General features: G+C 38.5%; 1 protein-coding gene across 1 annotated transcript in view; it reads left to right on the top strand.

The window, feature by feature from the left end:
- The window catches only part of PRDM6 (PR/SET domain 6), a 77468-nt gene that overhangs the window by 36969 nt on the left and 15259 nt on the right, over nucleotides 1-25240 (top strand). The window contains exons 4-6 of the mRNA XM_042013096.1: nucleotides 12502-12629; nucleotides 16246-16370; nucleotides 19481-19823. Coding sequence (XP_041869030.1) covers nucleotides 12502-12629; nucleotides 16246-16370; nucleotides 19481-19823 — 596 coding nt within the window. The remainder of the gene's footprint in view (nucleotides 1-12501; nucleotides 12630-16245; nucleotides 16371-19480; nucleotides 19824-25240) is intronic.

Raw genomic sequence — 25240 nt, 5'->3', positions numbered from 1 at the left:
CTTAGCATGATACTTACCAACACCAGACTTGCACTCTGGAAAGAAAAAAACCTTTTTCACATTCTCCACTATGACGTCCACTAACAACATCAGCACTACTCCTTACTGCACTCCTTCATTTGCTTCTTGACTCTGACTTCAGCCCCAAAGAAGCTGCAAACTAGCCATTCCTGTGCTGTTTTTCTGACAATCCTATAATTTAACAAATTTGAAGGAATAATAGACTGTAGGAATTTTTTGATATGAAAACATGGCAACAGAGTTTGTCCAGCCATTACTCATTTGTTTTATGAGGAATCTCAGGCACAGTTTATCATATACTTTATTACTTGACCTTTTAATCATCATCTGGGGAACTTGACATTCCAGACATTCCAAAATATTCCAAACTAAAAATATCACTGTGCCTCATTATTTAAAACTCACAAAGGAATTAAGTATATTTTCTAAGGTATGTAATTTTTACTGAAATTCTTCATTTATGGTAAGCCTTAATGAGAAGTTTAGAAAAGGATTGAAAGAATTATCTGTGGAGTCTGTATTGTAGTAGTAAATGGGTGCTCTGCTCTGATAGATGTTCTACACATACATTGTAAACACAGTCCCTATCCATATTTACTTACAAACTCAGAGTGAAGATAAGCAAATAGTGCACAGAAAATGTAAGCAAAATCCCTGTTTTCTACAGCCACAGGATCAAGACACAGACTCTAAGTACTTACTGTAAGCCATGTGACAAACCATTTTCAGGGCAGGAGCTAAACCCAGGCATCTGCAGAGCAATTCAAGTGTCTGAATGGAGGTGTTTAGTGGCATTTTAAATCCTGGAAAGTATCTAAGACATACTGACAGGGCTGACAAGTAATGCTCAGAACTTAAGGATAATTGCCTGTCTCCTGGGGCAGTCACTGGTGCTTTAGTGGGCTACTTGAACCCACAAGAAACACTAGTGGGAACTTAAGTTTACACACCTGAATATAACTGCTATTGCCTTAGCCCAGTAACGAACACTTATGAGTGGATCACAACCAATATATTAGGCAGCAGAACGAAGCAATGTTCTTGACATTTCTTGAATGTAAGGCTACTTGTGGACAGGCTTTCTTTTCAGAGGGTTTTTTCACATGAAGCGTGTTTCTGAATTATGGTTGAGATCTTTTTTCAGGTTTCTTGTTTTCATAGAATGCCCAAGACCAACGAGTCAGGAATTTCAAAATGAAGGTGGTAGAAGTCATCCCCATCTTCTGAGCTGATGAGGTGATTTTCAGAGATTTCTTCCAACCTTGTGGTTCCACAGCTCCCTGAAGTGCCCTACTTAAATGAGACCATAGCCACTTATGCTACATGCAAAGAAAATTGAAGAATTCCTTGTCTCAAAGCAAGTAGTGTTGGTTAGAAAATTAGAGTGAATTATGTAATCTTTTACCTGCTTAATAAATAGACAGGTGTGTATGGCCCATAATGGTCCAACTAAGTTAAAACGTGAATCCCATTGACTTCAGTGGCTGTTTTAAGTCTAACTTGCTAAAGGATTTCTTGCCAGTTCTGCTACAGGATTGAGAATGTCTCTACAGAATCAGAGAATATATAAGGTTGGATGGGACCATTGGAGTCGCGTAGTCCAACCTCTCTGAACAGGGAGGGTTTCCTAGAGCATGCTGGATAATTGCCTGTCTCCTGGCTTGTGTTTAGACAACTTTTGAATATCTCCAGAGAAGGAGACTCTGCAATTTTTTGGGGCTGTCTGCGCTAATGGTCAGTCACTCTCACTGTAAAGTTTTTCCTTGTATTCAGGTAGAACTTCCTGTGCATTAGTTTCTGACCATTGCCTCTTGTCTTATTGCTTGGTGCCACCAAGAAGAGTGACTCCATCCTCTTGACACCCTACCTGCAGACCCTCACAGTCTCTAGGTGCTCTGTGCTTGAAAAGATAAGTATCTTTATATTCTAGTTCTTAAAATGCTTAGAGGAACATGGTATTGGAGCTTTTAAAGTCCTTAAGGTAAAGAAAAGAATGAGAAGCCCCAGGCAGTGCAAACTGAAACAAAACAAAACTCCTAATCTTCTGGAATATTTGGTTGTGTAAAGGAATGAAAAAATATGAAACAAACACTTTTGAATTTCACCTTTCAATGTCTAACAGTTTTGAGAACTTTCAAGAAAATAGCCAAAGCTCTGTCATTACCTTGCAAAGGAAACAGCGCTCTGTTTTCAGAGGCACTGGGAGCAAGACTAACTGTCTTGATTCTCTGGCTCAGAAAATAATAGGAGCTTTATTACTGAGTAAATTCATTGATTCTTTCCAGTTGAATGAGAGTTTTCAGTATTGGGCCCTTATCTGTAACTCCTTCCCTGTTGTATTTGCTGGGATATGCATTTACCAGTCAATGGGTGTGAGAGTCTTCTTTTCGGGTTATTTCAGCTTTGATAATTTCCCTCTCTGTTTTTAAACCACCCTTTCCTTTTTAGTTTGGTTTTTTTCATGTTCTCTCTGAATTATGAGCCTAGATTGGCCACACTTTTTCTCTTCATGCTCCATGTCCCACACAGAAAAGACTGGAGAAAACCACTTCAACCTGTTGCCTCCATGTGGTGTTCAGCTACCAGGGCTGCACAGGAACACAGTGTGGTGAGCAGGGTGGAAATAACAATGTTAAATAGAAATGTCTCCATTGCAGAATGACTCATGGCTGGAGCACCACAGCTTTTTTTGTCCTATCAGTGGACCTGTCAGGAGAGTGCAAAACTACACACAGGGAAGGCCCTGTGATGTCAGTGGATACTGCAAAAGCACTGGTCCTTTACAGACCTGTTTACATGCGTGCAAGTTTCCAGCTTCATGTGTGATGTTTTTTCTGCTCTGCGTCTTCCTCTCATTGCCCTGGTGTTGAGTAACACTGTTGTGTTACATGAAATTCTTTCCTCTTCCAGGACCTCCACGGGCTAATGTCAAAACAAACCACTGAGACTTGACTTAAAAAAGAAGTAATTTTATGAAGTCCACATAATCAGCAGGGCACTGCTTTCATGACACTTTCTGGAATAAGGCCCCAATCCTCCAACCGCTTACACAGATGCTTGATTTCACACACGAGTATTCCCGTTGAGATCAATGGGGCTACAACATGTGCATAAGTGTTTGCTGGACCGGGGTCTAAGTGAGAGATGAAGCCTTTCACCTAGCACAGACAGTTCAAACCAATGTTTATAGTTTCATATGCCATAATCCTTTGAGAAACATTAAATAGCTTTTAATATTATTTGGCAAGTATTCTCTTTTATAAAATTTGTTAGAAGATGCCTGCTAGATTAAAGAGAAAAACATTAAGTACATATTACAAGATGTATACTCCATATCAGATATGGCTAATTTTAGAAAATTGCTTTGAATTGTGTGAGCAGTCAAAGAAGATCATTGGCTGTTAGGATATATTCCTGTGCATTTTCACAGAGGGGTTGCATCCAGTTGGACGAAAGTTTTGGGTTGACTTTAACCAGCGAGGCCTCCTGGTATTTCCTCCTTGCTCATTTTTTCAGATTTCTATTCTGTTAGTTGCTTATAGCACTTCAAAATGCTTTGGAAAACTTGATGATATTTCTAAGTATAAACAAATGGCATGTAATACAAATGTCTCAATAAAGAAAAATCATTCTTTGAATGGACTGCTGCATTTTCTACATGGCAAGGAGATACCATCAATTATTATTTTAAAAATAGAAGTACTTCAAAGCAAGTAACTAGTTATTGACATGGATTTATTTCATATAGATACAAAGACTGTAGTAACTGGCTTTAATTTTCCACATAATAATAAACCAAAGTATTCTTATCTCATCCTAAGACAACAGCTTGAATGTTATCTGTAACATATTTATATTTTTGATTCTGCTATCTGTCCATAAATAATCTGAAGGCATATTTTAACTGGTAAAGTAAATCAATTAGTCTTATCAAGAAACAGTGGAACGTATGAGAAGTATTTATAACTAATGTCTTTCTGAAATAATGACCATGCAATTGAAAGGGAACCTGTCCAAACATTTCCACTTATAGTAGAATGAAGTTGATGACATGTATACTACTATTGTTGCATACCAGTTTTATGTGTATAGTTGATTATTACAGATTCAGTAATATTTATTAGGTATCAAAATTGGATTTATCAAAATGTGATGAATGGCCTTTTCTTTATTCTGTCTGGGAATAATTTTTCTGTTCACTGTATAGGTAATCTAAAAGATAGCGTGCAATTTACAAAATATTTCAATGTTTGAGATGTGGTCTTTGCAAATTATGTGATTATAAAATATTATTATTGTCATAAATCAACATCAGTTTTTCCTTTTAGTTAAACTGTATTTGGAGTGTTTTCCATGCATTTTAGTTTTCCTCTGAGCTCCATTATATTTCATTTTTCTTCTATACAGTGAGACTAAAAGGTTCTTAGGAAGTTTGCTGAATATCCTTGGTCACCAAGCTAATGAAAGAAGTGGGAAAGAAGTGACAGTTAAATGCATGATTGTTTCTACACGCCTTTCTCATTCAGTGTGTAACAAGGAGAAGACACACATTTGGAAGGGCTCTCCTGTCCTGAAGCAGATGGCCAGCTCCTAATATCAAGGCATTTAAAGTCTAAAAGCATTCATTTTTGAACATTTGTTGCTATCAATATGAACCCAGCTGTAGTTTGATTTTCAGCCTAAAGTATGCTCCTTAAATGTAATATTTTTCAAGGAATTCTGCTAGTAGTCTTCTCTTTCAGTTCATGCAGAATCTTCTGAACATTTCAGATATTCTAGCTAATGAGGTCCTTTGGCAGAGTGTTGATTTCAAAGACAGCTAAGCACCAGTATATCACACAAAATCCAACCTAAATGAGTAAGTTATCAAGTCGTGTATACAACCCAGTTTGCTTTCAGTTTTACACGATTAGAAGCTCTAACAAATAAACTCTTGTCATAATAAACTCTAGAGTTCATTGGCATTTTGCTTAACAATCACTGCCTTGGGCAAGTCAAATTACTGAATTTTACTGTTCAGTTATCTGTGTGAGTCTCAGAGCTTTTCAGGAAAGAGGCAGCTATTTCTTCAGCCTTATGGGAGAGGTAGACTTCCCTGCTGTTTGTTCTGTTGGCTGTAGAGCTCTCTTCTACCAGTAATGCCACTGAACACTCTTCTCCCATCTATGAAAGCACACATGTAATCAACTTTACTTACACTACTAGTTTATTACAGAGAATGAGTAAAATGCCGCAAAGTGAATTTAAAAAAAGATAATTAAATGAAGATACGGCAGTTTCCTTTAAAAGAAGATGATGGTGGTGACAGGACTGAGTGTTTTTGGGTAAGAACAAAGGTGAAGGCCAATACAGCATATATTATGGTGGAAGTCTGTTACAGACCATCCAGCCAAGATGAAGAGGCAGGGGAAATATTCTATAAGCAGCTGGGAGAAGTCTCATGATTGTCATCCCTTGTTCTCATGGTAGACTTCAATTTACCCATGTTTGTTAGAAATGGAGCACAGCAGATGGGAAAAAATCCAGGATGATCCTGGAGTGTGCAGAAGATAACTTCCTGACATGGATGGTGAGGGAGTGAGCTATGGAACGTGCCATGCTGGACCTATTGTTTGTGAACAGAGAAGGACTTGAGGGTTATGTGGTGGTCAGACCATGATCTTGAGCGCAATGACCACGAAAGGATTGAGTTTTCAGATCTCGGAGATGTAAGGAGGAGGATCAGCAGAACTGCCATCTTGGACTTCCAGAGGGCAGACTTTGGCCTGTTTAGGGGACTGGGTAACAGAGTCCCTTGGGAGGCAGTCTTAAATGGCAAGAAGTCCAGGAAAGCTGGATGTGCCTTAAGAAGGAAATCTTAAAGGAGCGGAAGCAGGCCGTCCACATATGCCAAAAGACGAATTGGTGGGGAAGACAATTAGCCTGGTCAAACAGAGAGCTTTAGCTGTAAGTGAGGGAAAAGAAGAGAGTTTGTGATCTTTGGAAGGAAGGGGCACACAACTCCAGGGGACTGCAAGGATGTCATGAGGTTATGCAGGGAGAAAATTAGAAGGTCCAAAGCCTGAGTAGAACTTACCTGCTGTAAAAAAAAAAAAAGGTTTCTATAAATTGCATAGCAACTTAAGAGGGGCCAAGGAAAATCTCCACTCTTTGGTGGATATGTGAGGAAACAGTGACAAAAGATGAGGAAAAGGCTGAGGAACTTAATGCCCTCTTTGACCCAGTCTTTAATAGTAAGACCAGTTCTTCTCTGAATAACCAGTCCTCTGAGTTGTAAGATAGGTGTGGGAAGCAGAATGAAGCCCCTGTAATCAAGAGAAAAATGGTAAGATACCTGCTACTCCATTTAGACACGCACAAGTCTATGGGGGGGGTCACATGAGATTGACACAAGGGTGTTGAGGAGGTGGTGGAAGAGCCCACTAAACCACTTTCAATAATTTTTAAGTGGCCATGGCTCATCAGGGAGGTTCCTGATGACCAGAGGCCAGCAGACATGAAGCTACAAGAGGGGCAGGAAGAAGGATGCAGGGAACAACAAGCCTGTAAGCCTGATCTTGGTGCCAGGGGAGGTCATGGACCAAATCATCTTGAGTGCCAGTGCGGACAACCAGGACTGGGCACAGCCAGCACGGGTTTAAGAAAGGCAGGTCCTGCTTGACCGACCTGGTCTCCTTCTGTGAAAGTGTGACATACTTCATGGATGAGGGAAAGGCTGTGGATGTTGTCTGTCTGGTCTTCAGTGAAGTCTTTAACACCGTTTCCCACAGAATTCTGCTGGAGAAACTGGATGCTGATGGCTTGTGCTCTTCAAGTAAAAAAACTGAAACTGGCCATGTCCAGAGAGTAGAGGTGAGTGGTGCCAAACCCCGTTGGCGGCTGGTCACAAGTGCTGTTGCCCACAGCTCCGTGTTGGGGAGCAGGCCTGTTCAATACCTTTATCCATGATCTGGATGAGGGGATCAAGTGCACCTTCTGTCAGTTTGCAGATTACACTAATTTATGCAGGAGTGTTGATCTACTGGAGGGTTAAAGGGCTCTGCAGAGGGATCTGGACAGGCTGGATTGATGGGCTGAGGCCAGTTGGATGAGGTCAAACAAGGGCAAGCACCAGGTCCTGCACTTTGGTCACAACAATCCTACATGATGGGACAGGTTGGGGGAAGAGTGGCTGGAAAGATGCCTTGGTGGAAAACGATCTGGGGGTGCTAGTTGACAGCAGCTGAACATGAGCCAACTGTGCCCAGGTGGCCAAGAAGGCCAATGGCATCCTGGCCTGTATCAGCAATAGTGTGGCCGACAGGACCAGGGCAGCAACTGCCCCTCTGTGCTTGCCACTGGTGAGGCCACATGGCCAGAACTGTGTCCAGTTCTGGACCTCTCACTACAAAAAGGACATTGATGTGCTGGAGTGTGTCCACAGAAGGGCAATGGAGCTGGGAAAGGGTCTGGAGTACCTGAGGAGCAGGTGAGGAAGCTGGGAGTGTTTAACCTGGAGAAAAGGAGGATCAGGGGGACCTTATGCTCTGTACAACTGCCTGAAAGGAGGGTGTAGCAGCATGGGAGCTGGTGTTTTCTCCCAAGTAACAAGTGACAGGAGAAGAGTAAGCAGCCTCAAACTGCACCAGGGGAGATTTAGCTTGGATGTTAGGGAAAAATTCTTCACTGGGAGGGTTGTCAAGCACTGGAACAGGCTGTCCAGGGAAGTGGTAGAGTCACCATCCCTGGAGGTATTTAGAAGTGTAGCTGTGGCACTTAGGGACTTCATTAAGTGCTTGGCTTGGCAATGACCAGTTAAGGGTTGGATGATTTTAAAGGTCTTTGCAACCTAAACAATACTATGATTCTATAATTGCACACCTTTTACAGACTGTCAGCTATATAGCCAGGCTTATAACCGTTACCCTTTTTGGCATTTTTTTCAACTTCTGTTTAGGATAGACACCTGTAGAAGATGTTGTTGCGTTTTTACATCAAAAGCAAGGTCTCACAATAGTGAGATTTACATAATGTAGAGCTTATTCAGTTCTGATGTCCAAGTCAGCAAAGAAACTTTGAATGTAACTGTGGCTTGTAGGTTCATGCACTGTTATAGAAAGAATACAGCTTGTATGAATGCTACCCCATCTAACATGTCAGTCTGGTTACAACTTCTTCACCATATTACCAGTAGTTTTGGGTACACTTTTGCTATCTTGACTCTTCCCATTGAAGTCAAGAGTAAAACTTCTTTTGAGAGGAGAAGACTCATAGTAACTGATTTGAAAATTCTATGATTTTATGCACATGGTATCAATGAGAATAGCAGCGAATAGTAAAATGCAGGAGTCTCTACTTATGGTAAGAACTAACTCTTGCATATTTTGTGGTTTTATTCACATCTCTTTTGATGTCTTGCAACATAAAACAAATATTCTAATAGCTACTTTTAGAAGATAATGGTATGTACAAAGAAAAATTCTGTTTTCAGGATCAATCTATTCTCTGATTGCCTGAAATGAGTGGTCAAATAATTATCTGTTAATATCTTTCTTATCTGACTAAATGGCAAAATAAAATGCAGGAAGAATTTCTAAAGACATAATCCTTTATCAGACCCTGGAAAGAGAACAAGGGAAAGCAATAGATAGAGAGGAAAGAACTTCAACAAACTATTTTTGGTTTTGCTGCCTCTTCCATGAAATTGTTTTTAATTGTTTCATAACTTGGCATTCTCTGCAGTTGTGCTGTTACATTTGAACTTCTTTAATCTAAAATTTTGCGACATCTATACCAGAAACTGGGGCAATAATCTTTAGCATTGGAATTAGATTTTCCCCATTGATCCAAGTGAGCAGTACTGACTCTACCAATACTGAAGTGAAGGTTCTCAAAAGGCTCTTTACTCCACCATGTCTTCTAATACTGCTTAAATCTTAGATGGTCCTTGTTTATTTTACTTAGTTATGGGTGTTCAGAGATTTTAGAGCATCACTTATATGAGATGCAGTGTGCTTTAAAAGTTACGTTATTATTATTGCCATTGTATGTTGCTCTTATCATTGTCATTAAAGTAACTGTATCTATGTCCTCCAAATAATTATCAGCAACCAATACAGCAAGTAATACCTCCAGTCCTTCATATCTAATTTATGTTTGCATGCCATTACAAGATGAACCTGACCTCTATTTATGTCTTAATTATTTAATAAAGTGGTGTTTACAAGGAAGAGAATAGGAAATACCAAAGAGAAGACTTGTGTTCTGATGACTATGCTTTGGACTCACTTTCTTGGATAATAAAGCCATTTCTGTTGTATTCTGAAGTCAAAGGATGAAATTCACAGAGTAAAAATACGTGTCACTTTCTGAGTCTCTTGATCTGCAACATACCAGTAAAATATCCATAAACACTCAAGAACCTATTAAGAAGATAGTTAACTGTATGGCAACTGTTAAGGGGACTGTAATGCATGTCAAATGAGGTGAGTGCAGTCCTCTTTTTTCAGATTCCAGTCTCTTCCACAAATCTGGTTCATTCCATTAGAAAACAAATAAACAAAAAACCCACAACAAAACCCAAACCCTTAAAACTCAGCAAAACCAAAGGTTATCAAGTACCTTGTGTCAGAAGAGGAAAAGGTCCAGTAAGAATCTTAGGTAACACTTCCAACACTACTTTGTAGCCAAAGTAGAAAAATGAAATAACTAATTGTGTTTCCCATACTTAGATCAGTGACTGATGTGAGATACAGAAAAAATAAATACTGTGTCTGCAGGGACTTGGAGAAATGGTATTTTATTTTGCCGTGGTGCTCTGGCAATGTGTTAAAAATTATGCCAGTGTAGATGGATGTAATGATCTAGTGAGGTAGTCAAAGACTTCCAGTAACATCAGTTTATCACAGGTTTCTTCAGTATTTTCTGTAATAGGTACTATGAGTGTTTAAGGATGTATGCATGTGTAATAGAAATGTGGGTGAATATGTGTATCCATAGTTTACTGTAGTGCCTGGATTCACAGCTTGTGCTACAGGTTTGCTTTTTCTGTTACGGCAGGTTGTGGTTTGCTCCATCACGAGGATTTCTTCAGGCAGTTATATCTTTGATGGTTGCCTGATTTATGGAACTGTAAAATAAATAAGAAATCTTGCATGATAGTGACATGAAAAATAATAAGTGTATCCAGTTTTTGTTGTTTTTTCCCAGATTTTGACCTGTATTGTGCAATTTGACAAATAAACAGATTCAAGACATTGTTATTTCCCTTCTAAGCTTAGGGCTTCTGCTTCCTTACAGATGGGTTTACAATCCTGTAAGAACAGGGCTAAGAGTGATGTTGGATAGATTATGACTATGCAGGAATGTCAGCAATTTCTCCTAGGAAAGGAGGGCATAGTGTCACTTGATGCATCACTACTTGCGAGAAAAAAGTATTTGAAAATACTTAGAACAGTCCTTCCAATTCACCAAGGCCCAGGAAAGATACAGTCCTATATTTTCATGACAGATTTTAATTTTTCATATCAGTTAATGACTGTCTATTTACACAAAGTTCCGAGTAAGACCCTGTGTGTCAAGATATGAGTGTCAGTACTGATTATGGCAGACCTCTTTGTCTTTCCTGTTTCATATCATCTGGGGATTAGGAAGCTATCAGCTCTTCTTTTATGGGAATTGTTTTTGCCTCATATTAAGCCATATATTGTTAAGTGAATAAGCAGCATGTAAATGGATAGATAATAAACACTGCTGAGAATGTTTGCATAGATACTGCCAAAATGGTTCCAGCCAAGTACTGTTAGTCATTATTTTTTCCTTCTCTTCCTTTTTATAGGCTGATTTCCTGTAGAATTTTTCTGATTTCATCATAGATTTTTATTGTTTAGCGTATTTTGCTCACATATTCAACATGCATTAAGATATTTGCATAAGAATAGGTCCGTGCTGATAATCAACATGCTACCATACATAAAAAAATAAACCTCATCCCTGATATTGGAGTATTTGTTTACTTCTGAGGACTCCTGATTTCTCTATTTCACTCAGTGCATGTTGGGGTAGCATCTTGCTTATCCAACACAGGAGTATTTGGCCAGGTTCCACCTGATGCTTGTCACAGACACTCAGGAACAAAAGATAAGGATTGCAATAGACACTTGATTTCTATGTCACTCATCCTCTTGCAATGGGCATATTGCTCCTGATTACTCACAGTCCCTCTTGGCCAACAAAAAAGCAAGGCTGGTTCCTGAATTTGCCACTCTCCTCTGGTGGAGGAAAAAACTGGATCTCAATTCCTGTGTATATTTTTTTGTGAAATGTGGTAAACACTCTTTTAAAAAATTGGATGTATTGAATATAGCCACATAATTTTCAAGATTATTCTCTTGATATTGAAATAAACATTCAAGATTGTTTATTTGTATATACTAGAAATGTTCAATTCAATGTAATGTGCATCCTCCTTAGTTAGCAAAATTAATACTTTCAAGAAGACATTGGTTTAAGCTCATACAATTACAAATTGTGTAACATTTTTGGGATACGGGTATTAAAGCAAATGGTGTTCATAGAGAGGAAAAAGGCATGAAAATGAGATTTACTTCAAACAGGCACCTAAGTGTTCAGATGCATTTGTGAAATTTGACAAAGTAGTTGTGTACTTGTGAGATAGCACGCTTTTATTAGGATTAGACCTACTTAGATAACATTTTTAAAACAGTCAGTAGGACAGGTGTGCATGAAACATTTATCTTTTCATTTTAGAACCTCTAGAGCAACTTTATTCTTGATTTCAGAGAGAGCATCCACTTCCAAATAGAAACATAATACTGTCTTTTTTTTTAAAATTACCATAACTGGCTCTCGTGCCCTTAGCAGAGATGTCATGTTTAGGAAAACGATGATTCCCTCAGGACTGATTTCTCATTTAGTACTTCAAAAAATTATATGTCTCAAGGGAGCTCCTAAAGGCATCATCAACTCCGTTTTTCCTTCTAGTCTCATTTGTTTTCATATTATGAATCCTACAACTCCCTAACATATCACATGAGGTTTCTGAAGTATATGCTCTTGCTTCAACTGAGATGTGAAAGAAGGGATACTTGTTTAGGGATTACTACTGCCCCTTGTTCAGATGTCCCAGCCATTTCAATGCACACTTTACATTCAGATTTTCTTGTTTATCTGGCAGTTCATTATTTAAGACCAGCTTGTCAAAATAGGTTAAATATTCTTTGGGAAACATGGTCACATCTTTGAGACACCACAAATATTTTTAATATGAAAAGATTGGCTTGATAAGAGAAACATGATAAAATTGCATCCCTCTAAATACTTTTCTGCTTTTTCATGTATGTTTCTAAGAGTATCAGTTTACAAATGACAAAATTCATGGCAGTAAAGTCCTGGAAAAGCCACAGAGAGACACCAGCAAAGCAGTGAAAATGATTGCTGATGATTTGTTCTAACTACTTGACCTTGTGACGTCTCTCCCAGATATATGACCAAGATGGGACACTGCAGCACTTTATCGATGGTGGAGAACCCAGTAAGTCAAGCTGGATGAGGTACATCCGATGTGCGAGGCACTGTGGGGAGCAGAACTTAACAGTGGTTCAGTACAGGTAAAGTGGTTTTTGATTCACTCAACAACACAAAATGAAAATGTTTTATCAGACTGTAACTGTCAGAAGTACTTCTGCCTTTGATTGCAAAGACAGTTTCAGAGCTCTGGAGGATGTGCTCACGTGGGGCAACACATGCAGGGTGAAGCTCCAGGGAGTGAGGGCAGCCCTGTGTCACTTGTGTGACCACCACGCCACACAGAGCTCTCTGCACTTTTCCAAATAGTCTCACCAGAGGCAAGCCAACACAAGCAGTCCTCCACCCTCAGTAGAGATGTGTGTGATAGGGGAGGGGGAAAAGTGGCAGGGAAGGAGTTTTGCTCCCAGAGGCACCCTGAGGGTCAGTCATGAGGTGAGCTTTTATGTTGAGTGCACCTGCTAACCAAGATTGCTAGTGCTTGTACCTCTTATCTGGCTGGCTAGAGAAAGTAAAAATGTGAAGAAAAATGTAAAGAAATTTTGGTGCATTTTACTTTGTGCTTGCAAATGGATCCAGAAAACCCAGACAACACATTACATAAATACATGACCTCAGCTATAAACAAACCTTTTGTCTTAGAATCAGAAGCAACTGCTTGGCCTTATTAAACGTGGTAGGAAGTACATCAAAGAATGCCCCAGGCTTGCCAGTCACAGTGAGCAATGAATTTTGCTGGTTGCTTTAGAAAGCAGGTTTCTTTTATTCAGGAAAAATCTTAATCTTATTTAAACTACCTTTAAAATTAAAAATAAAACATATGAAAGCAAGCTAAAATGAAATATATGAAGTTTGATTATCCCATAGAGATCCAATTTAACAATGGTAAAATTGTTCAACTGCATTTTCAACTTTTTTATTCTCTGGCCAGTTGACTAAATAATGCTGCAGTTAAAAAAATAACTATCCTATTTATACATTACATATATTTTATTATATACTTAAATATTTGCTATCTATAGCTAAAATACCATTGGATTTTAAATAAACACACCGGATAATGAAAAAAGATTGTTGTGATGAAGGAGTATTTTTGTGGGTATCTTGCGGACTATTTCTCAATGTGGTGATATGTGCGTGCTCGTATACATATAAAAATAAGAAAAAAATAGATGCGTACATATATACATATATATATATATATATATAAGTGAGCATGAGAAAGTCATTACACATCTGTCAATATTAAGTGGATTTTACAACTCTCCTTTCATGATGGAGTTTTTACTTAGAATTCCCTCTGTTGATCTGTTTTCGATTACTTCAGATCTTTATAAAATGAACTACAAAAACACAATTTAAAAAACTGGCATCCATCACCAGTGACTGCATCCAAGTGTAAGAAAATAGAAAAGTTGGACACTGAAAAACCAGCCTAATTTTTATTGTGCATGGACGTCCTCCTCACAGAAAGTCAGCTGGTTTAAATTCATTCTGTTATGATTTGTAATATCTAAATGGAATTTTCTTCAAAGTGCTCTTGATTGATTGACCCTTAGCTGAACGTTTTGTTTTTATTTTGAGGCTGACAATAATGTTTGTTGGCATGTGTTCTGCTTCAACTGCGTTGGGACGCCATGAAGCTATCTTTATGAGTCATCCAACCACAATACTAAATACATGTCAGCAAAGGAAATATTATCCGAAAAGGGAAAAATCCCTTTGATGTACTTCAGCATGCAGAGATTTCTGCGAGTTTTGGAAGCTCTGCACACTTGTAAGGGACGGTGTACACTTACACTTTTTTTTCCCTGCCCACTTCAAGCCCCACAGACCACCCATTGCTCAAAAACAGTTCTGCTCTTTCAGCGGCAAAGTGTGTCATTTGGTTTTAGCACATTCATTTGCTGGGCTGCTGTGTTTATGTTAAGGGAAGCCAAACTGAGAGATGAAATGTTACAAGGGTGAAGTACAAAGTAGACTCAATTTTTCTCAAGTTAAGAGATGCTGGTAATTTATAGTGTGGCTCCGATTTTCATTTTTATGTAACAGTGGAAAGAATTAACTAAATGCATAGCTCTGGGAAGAAAGAGAGAGGAGGAGGAGAAGGAGGAGGAGGGAAGATGAAGGGGAGACACAAAGGGGAGAGTTTTTGTCAGATATTCATAGAAGGCTAAGAAAACCGTTCTGCTTAGCTAGCAGTGCCCTCCTGAGACAGGGTGGCAGTAAGCGAGGAAAATAACAAGATAAATGAAATTTTTGCAGCTGCTAGTAAAATATTGAGAATCTGCACTTTTTTATTGATCTTTATGATCCTGTTGCCAAGAGCCACTTTGCGGTGACAAAATATGTTGACAAGTGCATATCTCACTGCCATGAAAAATGTGGTAGAAGATTCTCCTTATGTCTGCAGTGTTATACAAGGAACAAATTGCATTGCTACAGCCAATTCTTTATAGAAAGTCTAAATTTAAGGCCTACCAACCCTAAACACTTTTATCTTGAACTTCAGAATAATGTTTGTAGCAATTCTTCACTCAGAAAACTGGTTGAGGCCTAACTTTTTTTTCTTTTTTTTTTTTTTTTGTCTATAGATGTTTTTCTGCCTAACATAAGCTGTTATAAAAAATGGTCATTTCTTGGTACTTTGACTGTATCATTTTGGTATGTAATCCTTCAGCAAGAGCGGACTATTCTTCTTGTGTTTATTGAATTTCTATCCATCTCACAGGAGTGTGTTTTACTCTTCCATGTGAAGCATAAGGGAAAAGCCACTGCAAACTGAAAATAGTTGTCTTTTATCTTGTGCCTGATTCTAATCTTACACAGTCTTTGCTGCCATGTAAATCTGTTAACTGCAGAAGTATCACTCTGAAGCTATTTGCATCAGTGCAAGTTCAGTATAAGGCTCTTGTTTTTATGCTAAAGGCATTACGATTTTCCCTTTTTCCCCCCTCGGTTCCCCCTTTAGTGGTCTAGAAATACCCAGTCTTTTCCCGCAGGAACAATGTGATATCACACCTGTGGTAATACTAATTTATACATACTAAAGGATCATTGGCACTGCCCTCATGGTCCACACAGGGGAAGATTTAATGGCTTCGTGATCCGATTAACCCCAATTTTTCATTTCCCCTAAGTCAAAGTCTGTTCTTCTCAACAATCCAAGATCTCTCTTTTGATGGTATATTACTGTCATGAAAGGTCACTTCACACTAATTCAATGGTCTTGCTAAATGAACTTATTCACATAAAAGAGCTGTTTTCTATTTACCCTAAAATATGTTAACATTAGCTTAGATGACAAATGCAAGGCTGTTTAAATGGCTGAACTTGCTGATCTGTGCTCACCACTCAGATGTTTATAATGTGTAAGCAAAATCTACCATTCTAAAATCCTCCTGACACAGATGTTGTAAGAAAACACCTGTATTTTCATAAAATCTCAGTTCTTCTAAAACCTTAGTGTTTTGTGCATGTTAGGTGCAAACTTGCCTGTAATGTTGTTGTTAGCCTGTGCTACAGGAACAAAGTCCTTCTCTAATGACAGATTTGGTTTAAAAACAATCAGTAGGTTATTCATTTAGTTATCTGCAGAAATGCTTCCAAAACTAAGAATTTCTACTGTAATACCATGTAATATAAGAGGAGAATGCTCTATTCCTAAATTATGCAATGTTTTCTTTTTCTCTTGATTAGGTCAAATATATTCTACCGGGCTTGTATAGATATCCCCAGGGGCACTGAGCTGTTGGTGTGGTACAATGACAGCTACACATCTTTCTTTGGAATCCCTCTCCAGTGCATTGCACAAGATGAGAATTGTAAGTTCTTCCTTATATTTCTACCTCTGTAAGTCATACTTCCTCTTTCATGCCTAATCAGCTATATCCATAGAGTGTTTTAGAGGGTGCTCTGTCCCTGGAAGTTCAAGGCCAGTCTTGATGAAGCTTTGAGCAACCTCCTCTCCATGGCAGGGGAGTTGGAACTAGAGGGTCTTTAAGGTCCCTTCCGACTAAAAACCTTCTATGATTCTCTGATTCTACAGCATTTAATGGAAGTGGAGTATATTCAAGGTAAGCTGATATACTTAAACTGGGCAAAATCATGGTATGGCTAGAATCAATTTCTATATAAGTGATTAATTAATCTATTGCAAACAGTTTGTTTGGTTCTCCCCGTTGTTGCCAGACCTATCACAAAACACTGTGTTGCCAAAACAGTAATGCATTGCAAGCCCACAGGGCCTCTGTTAGTGATTCTTTGTTCTATTACCTCTGATCATGTTGAGAAAAGCTTTGGCTGGCTGATTTAAGAGTTTAGATCCTTGTGGTTCAACATAAGAACCAGCTTTTTAAAATACCAACTGAATGTAAATACCTTGAAATGACAATAAACCTCTGTTCCATCCTGACCATCCCCATTTTCACCCATTCTTTTACCTGTTTTCAATATTTTACTTTTAGTTTGCTAGGATTCCTCACAAAACTAAGCATGCAACTTATGATACAAATGCAACCTAGTGCTGGATACTTTGTGATGGAAATAGGTGATTCAGGAACACCCTTCAGTTTTACTGCTTGTGTGTGAGAGTTGTTTAGAGCTTGCATGCATTTTGGCAACTGTATGTATCTATGTGGTGGAAGAAAACAATAATGGACTCATTGACTTTGATTTAAGGTAACCCTGTGGCCGCCTACACTTAATAAATATAAAATGTATGGTTTTGGTCCTGTGCTTGGACACTTAAACAGGATGAACTGCTAGGATGAACTAGCGTCTTGTAGCAACTCAAATACTGAATCATGAAGCAATTAAACAGCAAGATAGCAGGGATTAAACTGTCAAAAATAAACATCCTTTCCCATCTTGAGTTTTCAAATCTGTTGGGCTTGAGAAAAGTTTAAAAGAACGTTTAGTTACTGGCAGAAATATTTGCTGATGAAAGTCATGCTCTGCAGTGTACAATATAGAATTTTTTTTTTTCAGGAGCTGAAGACTACAAAAATTTTATTTGAAAAGCAGAGCATTATGGCTAAAATCTGTGAATATTGTCATTTGCTGCTTTGCTGTGAGACAAACCAGAGTTTCATCCAGAGAGACATGACTAGATGAAATTAATCTCTAACCATGTAGCCAGCTGCAGACTGGTATAGGACTTAAGTCCCACTTAAACTCCCACAGTGTACCTTCTGCTTATCTTCTGCACAGGGGTGTTGTCACTAGCACAAGTTCTGCCTACATTCCTTAGGTCTTTATTACCCTAATCTCATTGCTTCTGTGGACTTTTATGAGTACAACTTAAAGAAAAGAAAAAGAAAAAAAAAGTGATCCCCTTCTTCTGAGCGTATTGGGGCAAAATGATAGTATATAAATTGCTCCTGGTACTGAAGAGACATAGAAGACATATTTTATGTCTGGAAACTTGTGATAGACAGCTCTATGGATGTAACTCTACTTAGAAATTATGTTCTCAGATACTACAAAAAAGAAAAGATTAGGAAGGCCCTCAACTGACATAAACTAAATATCTTGTAATAATATAATATTTGAATAATTGTGATTGATCATAGATATTAGAACATAACCCTAAAACATCTGGCAGGATTTAAGATATTACCAAATATTAATTTGCCTTTTTTTTTTATATATTAAAAAATGTTGGCTGATGCCAGCTTACAACTTTAATTCTCATGTTCGCGCTTAGAAATCTATTGTCATGACTTACCAAACCAGAATTTTACTTTCTAATCAAGAGTTTAGTACAGGCTATGTACCTATTTGTAGACATAAACAGTTTGTGACAGTAACTAAATTTGTGTACACATACTTATATATATATAAATAACATATTTAATTTAAAAAATTCCATTAAAATATTATCTCATGAGTCTGAGCGGTCCAAAATTAGAAAGCATCAGAAGTTACTTGGTCCAGATGGCCTAAATTATATTCATTTTTGCATTGTGGTGCAAGTTTTTGTCAGTTGACTATTTTTCCACAGGACTCTTACCTTATTCACTGTATGATCTACATGGTTCTCAAGGTGTGAGGCAGTTGTTCAATTTCTTCTACTTGCTTGACCTCCTGCTTTTCTTATCACAAAACATTCAAATTCAGCACTAAATCACTTCTTTGTGAAAAGCATATTGCATTTGTTGCTGAAATATCTGAGTGCCTCAGAAGCTGGAGTTAATTGATGATCATATGACTAGAAACAATTTTCATGGGACCTGAAAAAATTTTTATGCCTGTTTTGTAGGTGGGAAACTGGTGCACAAAGGCCTCTCTGCCTATACTTTGCAGTGTTTCATGGTGACCTACCTGCTATTAAACTCAGGCATTAGAGGCTTGGTGAAGTCCCTGGCTTCTTAACTGCATTGGCAGTGTGACTATTTGTGAGATGGAATAGTATAATATCCTTAGAGGCTACCCTTTTGTAGGATAAGGGAACTATTGCTGCAGTAGATATTTAAGTTCTCTTGTATCTTGAGGAGTGTCCGAGCAGGGATTTTTTCTCCATGCTCTCAAAATCCATGCTTGTCTGGGATATAGCAGTCAGACATGCTGACTGCAACATGCAGAGTCAGGGTATCACAAGTGGTGCAGCTTTTTCTTTCAGATGACAAACCCATAGTGTAATAAATGTATATCACAGTCAGGCTTCTCTGGGTCCTTTCAGTCTCAGACACTCCCTTGCATGAATTTTCATTTCAGTGTCACAGAATCAGCACCATCCATTCAGATCACTGTCTCACTCAAGTCCTTCTTTTCTTCCCCCCCCCCCCCTTTTTTTTTGTACATTGTTAAAATAAAATTGTTTCATTGTAGTGTCAAGAAAATGGATGTTGATTTTTTTTGGTGTCTCCCAAAATTGTACTAGCTTTAAAAAGGCATAAAAAGGATCTTATTTAATTTTCTTGTTTTCTCCCAGTGAATGTCCCTTCGACTGTAATGGAGGCCATGTCCAGACAAGACACCCTACAGCCATTTAATAAAAGTAGCAAACTATCCCCTGCCACTCCACAGCGATCCATAGTATTTCCACAGACTCCGTGTAGCAGAAATTTTTCTCTCCTGGATAAGTCTGGGTCCATCGAGTCAGGATTTAACCAGATCAGTGTCAAAAACCAACGAGTTCTTGCAAGCCCAACTTCAACAAGCCAACTAAATTCTGAGTTCAGTGACTGGCATCTTTGGAAATGTGGGCAATGCTTTAAGACTTTCACCCAGCGGATCCTCTTACAGATGCATGTGTGTACGCAGAACCCCGACAGGTAAAGCCCAGGCTCTCTTTTTTTTCTGTATCTACTGATAGCCAGATCCACTGCTTTCTTCTTTTATCAAGCTGTTATTATTTTCAAAACCAAACCATTATTATGGGGAGCCTGTATGACATAATTCATCGGCAGCTGCGTGAAGTAAGCTGATAAAAACTATTGCTTGCCTTCACTATTTGTAAAAACATTCGGTGCATAAATGTGCAGATAAAAGGAAATAGCTAAGGATATAATCTTGTTTTTAGAGTGGTTTGGTACATCTGATGGAAGCAACAAAATAGAATGAAAATTTATGAATATCATAGATGGAAAAAATGAGGTCAAGAAAATTAAAAGTCTCTCTGTCTTCCATACATAATCTAACTTGCTGCTCAGTGGCTGCCACAGTCATTTCAGGGTTCAGCTATAGTGTGCAATGTGTATGAACTTAATTAAGTACTAAGGGGTAATGAATTGGAATTTTTTGCTTAGTACTATTTTTCTTCATAGCATGCAAACCCATAAATCGTACAAAGCTGTCAAAAGGAAATACCTACTCCACCAGTGATGTGGAGGAAAACAGATGCCACTTATTCAATAAACTAATATCCACACAGAAGAAAAATGTTGACTAGATACCTCAGAGTCAAAGTTGGTTTGAAAGTTTGTCAATACAGAATTTTATGGCTGTGAACTGAGGATGAAATTTAGCTGAACAAGTGAATTAAAATTTCAGGTACTCTGACCGGTGGCACAGTAAATATAATGGAACCATTATTTATGAATCAAAGCTGGTTTATTTGACAATTTTGATAGCTGGCAGGACAAAAGAGAAAAATCAAATTAATTCAATAAAAAAGGCTGCCCGTGTTTTGTCTCTTCTTCCACTGTGAAGATTTGAGCAGAACAGCTGAATCCCTGGAAGGTTGTTCTAAAAGCAGCATTTAATTGTGAATTACAGTTAACAAAACACTACCAAAAAGTAGCAAAGACTGAGTCTGTGCATGTGTTTGTGTGCATGTCTATGTCTCTTTGTGTACTTTGTGTACTATCTACATGTACACATATGCTTGTGTGATTCTGTGGGTATGGAGATATTAGAGAATAAGTCCATTTTTCCAGAAGAAATGTCAAACATGCTAGGGGCTAACTAGATTCTAAGCAAATCTTCATAGAAATTAAAGAATTTATAATATTGTGAAAGAAAACAAGCCCTTTCAACATTTTCAGGATTTTAAGCTGGCCTTAGCAGAAGCATATGCCTTGCTAAGGAAGCTGTAGGACTCAACTGGCCATTTAAGTGTCACAATGTAGAATATTGGTCCTGAAACATCTACTCCTAAATATCCTGGACTTTCATGTTTCCAGTGTTAAAGCACCCTAAGCATATTGTAAAGCATAAAATGGTGCATCAGTCTGGAAGAGCCTAGAGACTAGAAAAGGCACATTGTGAGGTGTTTCACATACTTTTTCAGTGATTGATCCAATCAGGTGTGACACCTAGATTACATCCTTTACTTGAACCCCTCTCCCTTTATGAAGAAGCAAGTTGCAGTTAATGAAGAAGAGTCTTTTTTAATGGTACTATTCTGCACTCTGGGCGACAGTCAAATACTCATTTTGTCAGAGAAAGAAAATAAGTTTGTCTTACCATTAGATCTTTAATCTCAGAGGCTACAGATTCAGTTTTTAAAATTAATTTTATTTACTTTCATTTATTTTTATTTATTTTCTCTTCAGCAGCTTGTGTCAAATATTGTCTGAAACACAGACTGGATTTCAGGTCTTCACTCTTAAAGTGAACATCTTCATTAGTAGGGGGCTGATTCATGATGTCTCACCTCTCAGTCTCTCCTGTGCCCACCTGACTAGTAGCTTCCACAGGAAAGTGTGGAGCACTGTCAGCTCAGAATACCCTAGAGCATAGTAGGAAATCATCTTGCTATGTTTAAGGTCATTGCAATTCATTCCATGTTTGAAATTACCATAAATAACAGTTGCTGCCCTGGGATCAGGGTTCTCATATCCCTGCTTAGAAATCATTACAGCTTGAGCTTACATCACAGGCAACTTTTTGTCTTTTAGCTGGTACCAGTTATTTTGTGATACAGTATCTAGAAAAAGTTGCCTTTGGTTTCTTAAACATATTGCGTAACTCTAGATGAAAAATTTTTAAAGTGTTGCACAAAATTTCCAGGAGACATGAAAGTAAGGTATGATTTGTGAAAGAATACCAGCCCAAAGTACTGGATGCATCTCTTTGGTTTTTATTTTCTCAATGACATCTGCAGCACCGCTCCAGCTGATAAACAGCTCTTCGTTCGTTGTCAGCAATTTGTGAGCCGTCACTGCATCTTTGATGTGACTGAAGCAGCAGGGCCTGTCATCTCTAGGAAAGAGACTTTAGTCTATCTGTTCTGGTTTAGTATTTGTTTTTCAGATATGCTGTGCAGGGAAAACGCCTTTGAATCCATACAGGAGTCCAATTCATGCTCTGAAATTTGAGAAAAGCAGACTACTTGAAGCTTGAGAATCCAAACAAAGATAATACAACAACTGAGATTAAGAGAACATCTAAATGAGAGCAGACATAAAACAGGCCATAATAGACATAATTCCATGAAGTAGTAAGAAATAAATGATCCTATTGAACGGGCAGATCACTTAATAAATAAAAATTATTTTAAAATACTATGAATGCCAAATAGGAGAAATTATTAAAATCATCTCCTGGGTTTTTTGTTTTATTTTAAGATTTTAATTTAAATTGACTTTTAATTATTTACTGGTTTACTTGTATTTTACTTCTCCCTTTCCATTGAATTTTTTTTTAGCTTGTTACATTTTCTAGGGCTTCTCTTTGAAGTTAATGGTAATTGGGGTTGAAGTGGGTGTGGGAGGTGGAAATTTAAATCGATAAAATCTTGAATTCTGGGACCTTCTGAGTCTTTGAGACTTTTTTCAAGCCTTGACCAGACAGATGCTGTTTGAGAAAATATTTCTGGAAGCAAGAGTTGAAAGTCCATTTTGGTGAGGTTTTTCTGTTTGTTTTGTTGAATTTTTTTTTAAATTATTTCCTTCCTTCTGCTGCAGAAATTCCCAACAATCCTATTGGAAGGCTAAAAAAAGTGTCTAACCAAAACTCTTTGTTATAGTGAACAATTTGTAGAGAAGTTGGTTTTGTCTTTTTTTTAACAGTAACCACTTTTCTGATAATGACAATCTTTTTTAATGGCATTGCTGCTCCACCTCACTATGATCACCAGATTAAGGATACATTGGTGTTGAGGGAAGGCAGAAGTCTTCAGTTCTCAAGAGTTTTGTGTGGCATATTTTCATGTACAACCTGTACATCTGTGTGATACATATTCTCATCGATTGCCAGGTATTCAAGTTGATAATCCGAGGGAAAACACACTCCATAAATGTGTTCATGGATGATAGATTATGGGTGTGATCTGGCACTCACAATTCTTGTTTACTCAAAAGATACTATTTTACTCATGTTTTGCTGTATCACCTCAATATTAAATAGTAAGTTTTGTTTTGTTTTGTTTTGTTTTGTTTTGTTTTTCTTAACAGGAAGTTGAAGTTACCAAATTAATAGATCTTTTTCTCTAAGATCATGGCTTAGTCCATTTTCTATTTATATTTTCTTTATAGGTTCTGTGTCTTTGACCTTGATGCTCTCCCCAAGTCCACTAATTGATTTGAATCTCTCCAAAACAGACTTAGAAAAAATATGTGTGCTGAACAAGAATTGTCTATTTCTGTTTATTGAGTATTGCTCAGTTAAAATAAACTTCATGCTGAATTTAATGCTGGTTCATGCATAACCTTTTCATAAAGGTTTGCAAGTGCCCAGGACTCAGAACTAATAACAATAATGGGTGTACAGAGCAGCAACTCTCCCTATCAACTTGAGAAGCTTGCAGATGCCCCAAGTGTGCTGGCTTTCTGCTTTTGCTAGTTTCTGCACAAACATCTGTAACAGATGATTGCAGAACTCCCAGCAGGTCCAGCTCTGCCATCCCTGCTGCTGCATGGTGCCTGAGGTGCTTGGAAGAGCAGTTGTGCTGCCTAAGGGGAACCCCAAGGCAGCAGGGGATGTGGAGCCCAGAGGCAGTGAAGGTAGCCACCCATGCCTCTGCCAGGGATGTTTCTGTGCGCAAGTTAGCAGTATCCTGAAGCGTCACTTTGTTCTCCAGTCTTAATTCAACTTGCTAGAAGAGGGCATTCCTCAAAAATACCATCCTATGAGCACAGCTGTGACCTAACTCTTCTGACTGCAGCTGTGCTCTTAAAGCTGTGCACTGTACAAAAGCCTGGTCCTGAAAGCTGATGCTGGCCTCTCTTCAACCTGCCCTGCTTTTGGAGTTCTGTGCAGAGGTTGTGGTGTGGCAGCCTCCCCGCTATAACAATGTTGAAAGCTGTCCTGGGTTCAAGGGAGCCCTGTGTTCCACTCTTCGAGAACACGAGATCAATCATGTCTTCCAAGCTCAGGAGCAAAGAGGAAGTCAGGCAAAATCACCAGGAGGCCCGCATGGATGAATGGGGAATTCCTGGATGAATTCAAAGGCAAAAAGGAAGCCCATCGAGGATGGAAGCTCAGACAGGTAGTCTGGGAGATATACAGACAGATTCTCTAAGCAGTCAGAGATCTCTTTAGGAAAGCTAAAACCCTGATAGGATTAAATGTGGGCAGGGACATCTAGAACAACAAAAGCTTCTGTTGTTACATTGGTGATAAAAGGAAGACTAGGGAAAATGTGGACCCTCTCTAAAAGGAAGCAGAAGGCCTGGTGACCTGGGACATGGAAAAGGCTGATCTAGTCAGCAAATTCACTGGCAAGTATTCCAGTCACACCACCATGTCACAGAAGCCAAAGGCAGGGACTGGGAGAACAAAAAACTGCCTGCTGTAGAAGATCGTATATGAGCCTTCCAGTACCCACAGAGGCCTGCGAGAAAGCTAGAGAGAGTCTTTTTGTGAGGACATTTAGTGATAGAACAAGGGGAAATGGCCTTAAACTGAAAGAGGGTAAATTTACATTGGACATAAGAAAGAAATTTTTTGGTGTGAGGGTGGTGAGACAGACTGGAAATTTTCCCAGAGAAGCTGTTGATGCCCCATCCTGGGAATAATCAAGGCCAAATAGGATGGGGCCTTGAGTGGAAGGTGTCCCTGCCCATAGCAGGGCGGTGGAAACAAGCTGGTCTTAAGGCCCCTTTCAACACAGACCATTCTGTAATTCCATGATCATGTTGGTTTTCTACTTCTTAGCCCTCAACAGGAAGAAAAACACTTTCAACCACATGCCAGCCTCTCCTTTCAACTGGTGGTTTTCTAGTTCTTTCTAAGGGAAAAGAATTACTGTGCTGTGCTGTTTTGTCTCTCTGGGATGAGAGTATTTCACTGATAGAGTTACTAGTAT

The sequence above is a fragment of the Corvus kubaryi genome, unplaced genomic scaffold, assembly GCF_017639235.1.
Source record: "Corvus kubaryi isolate FWS band 111438036 unplaced genomic scaffold, C.kubaryi_AGA036_p1.0 split1-37296, whole genome shotgun sequence".
Classification (NCBI taxonomy): Eukaryota; Metazoa; Chordata; class Aves; order Passeriformes; family Corvidae; genus Corvus; species Corvus kubaryi.
Note: the sequence above shows the minus strand (reverse complement) of the source record. Positions and strands in the feature narration are given on the sequence as shown.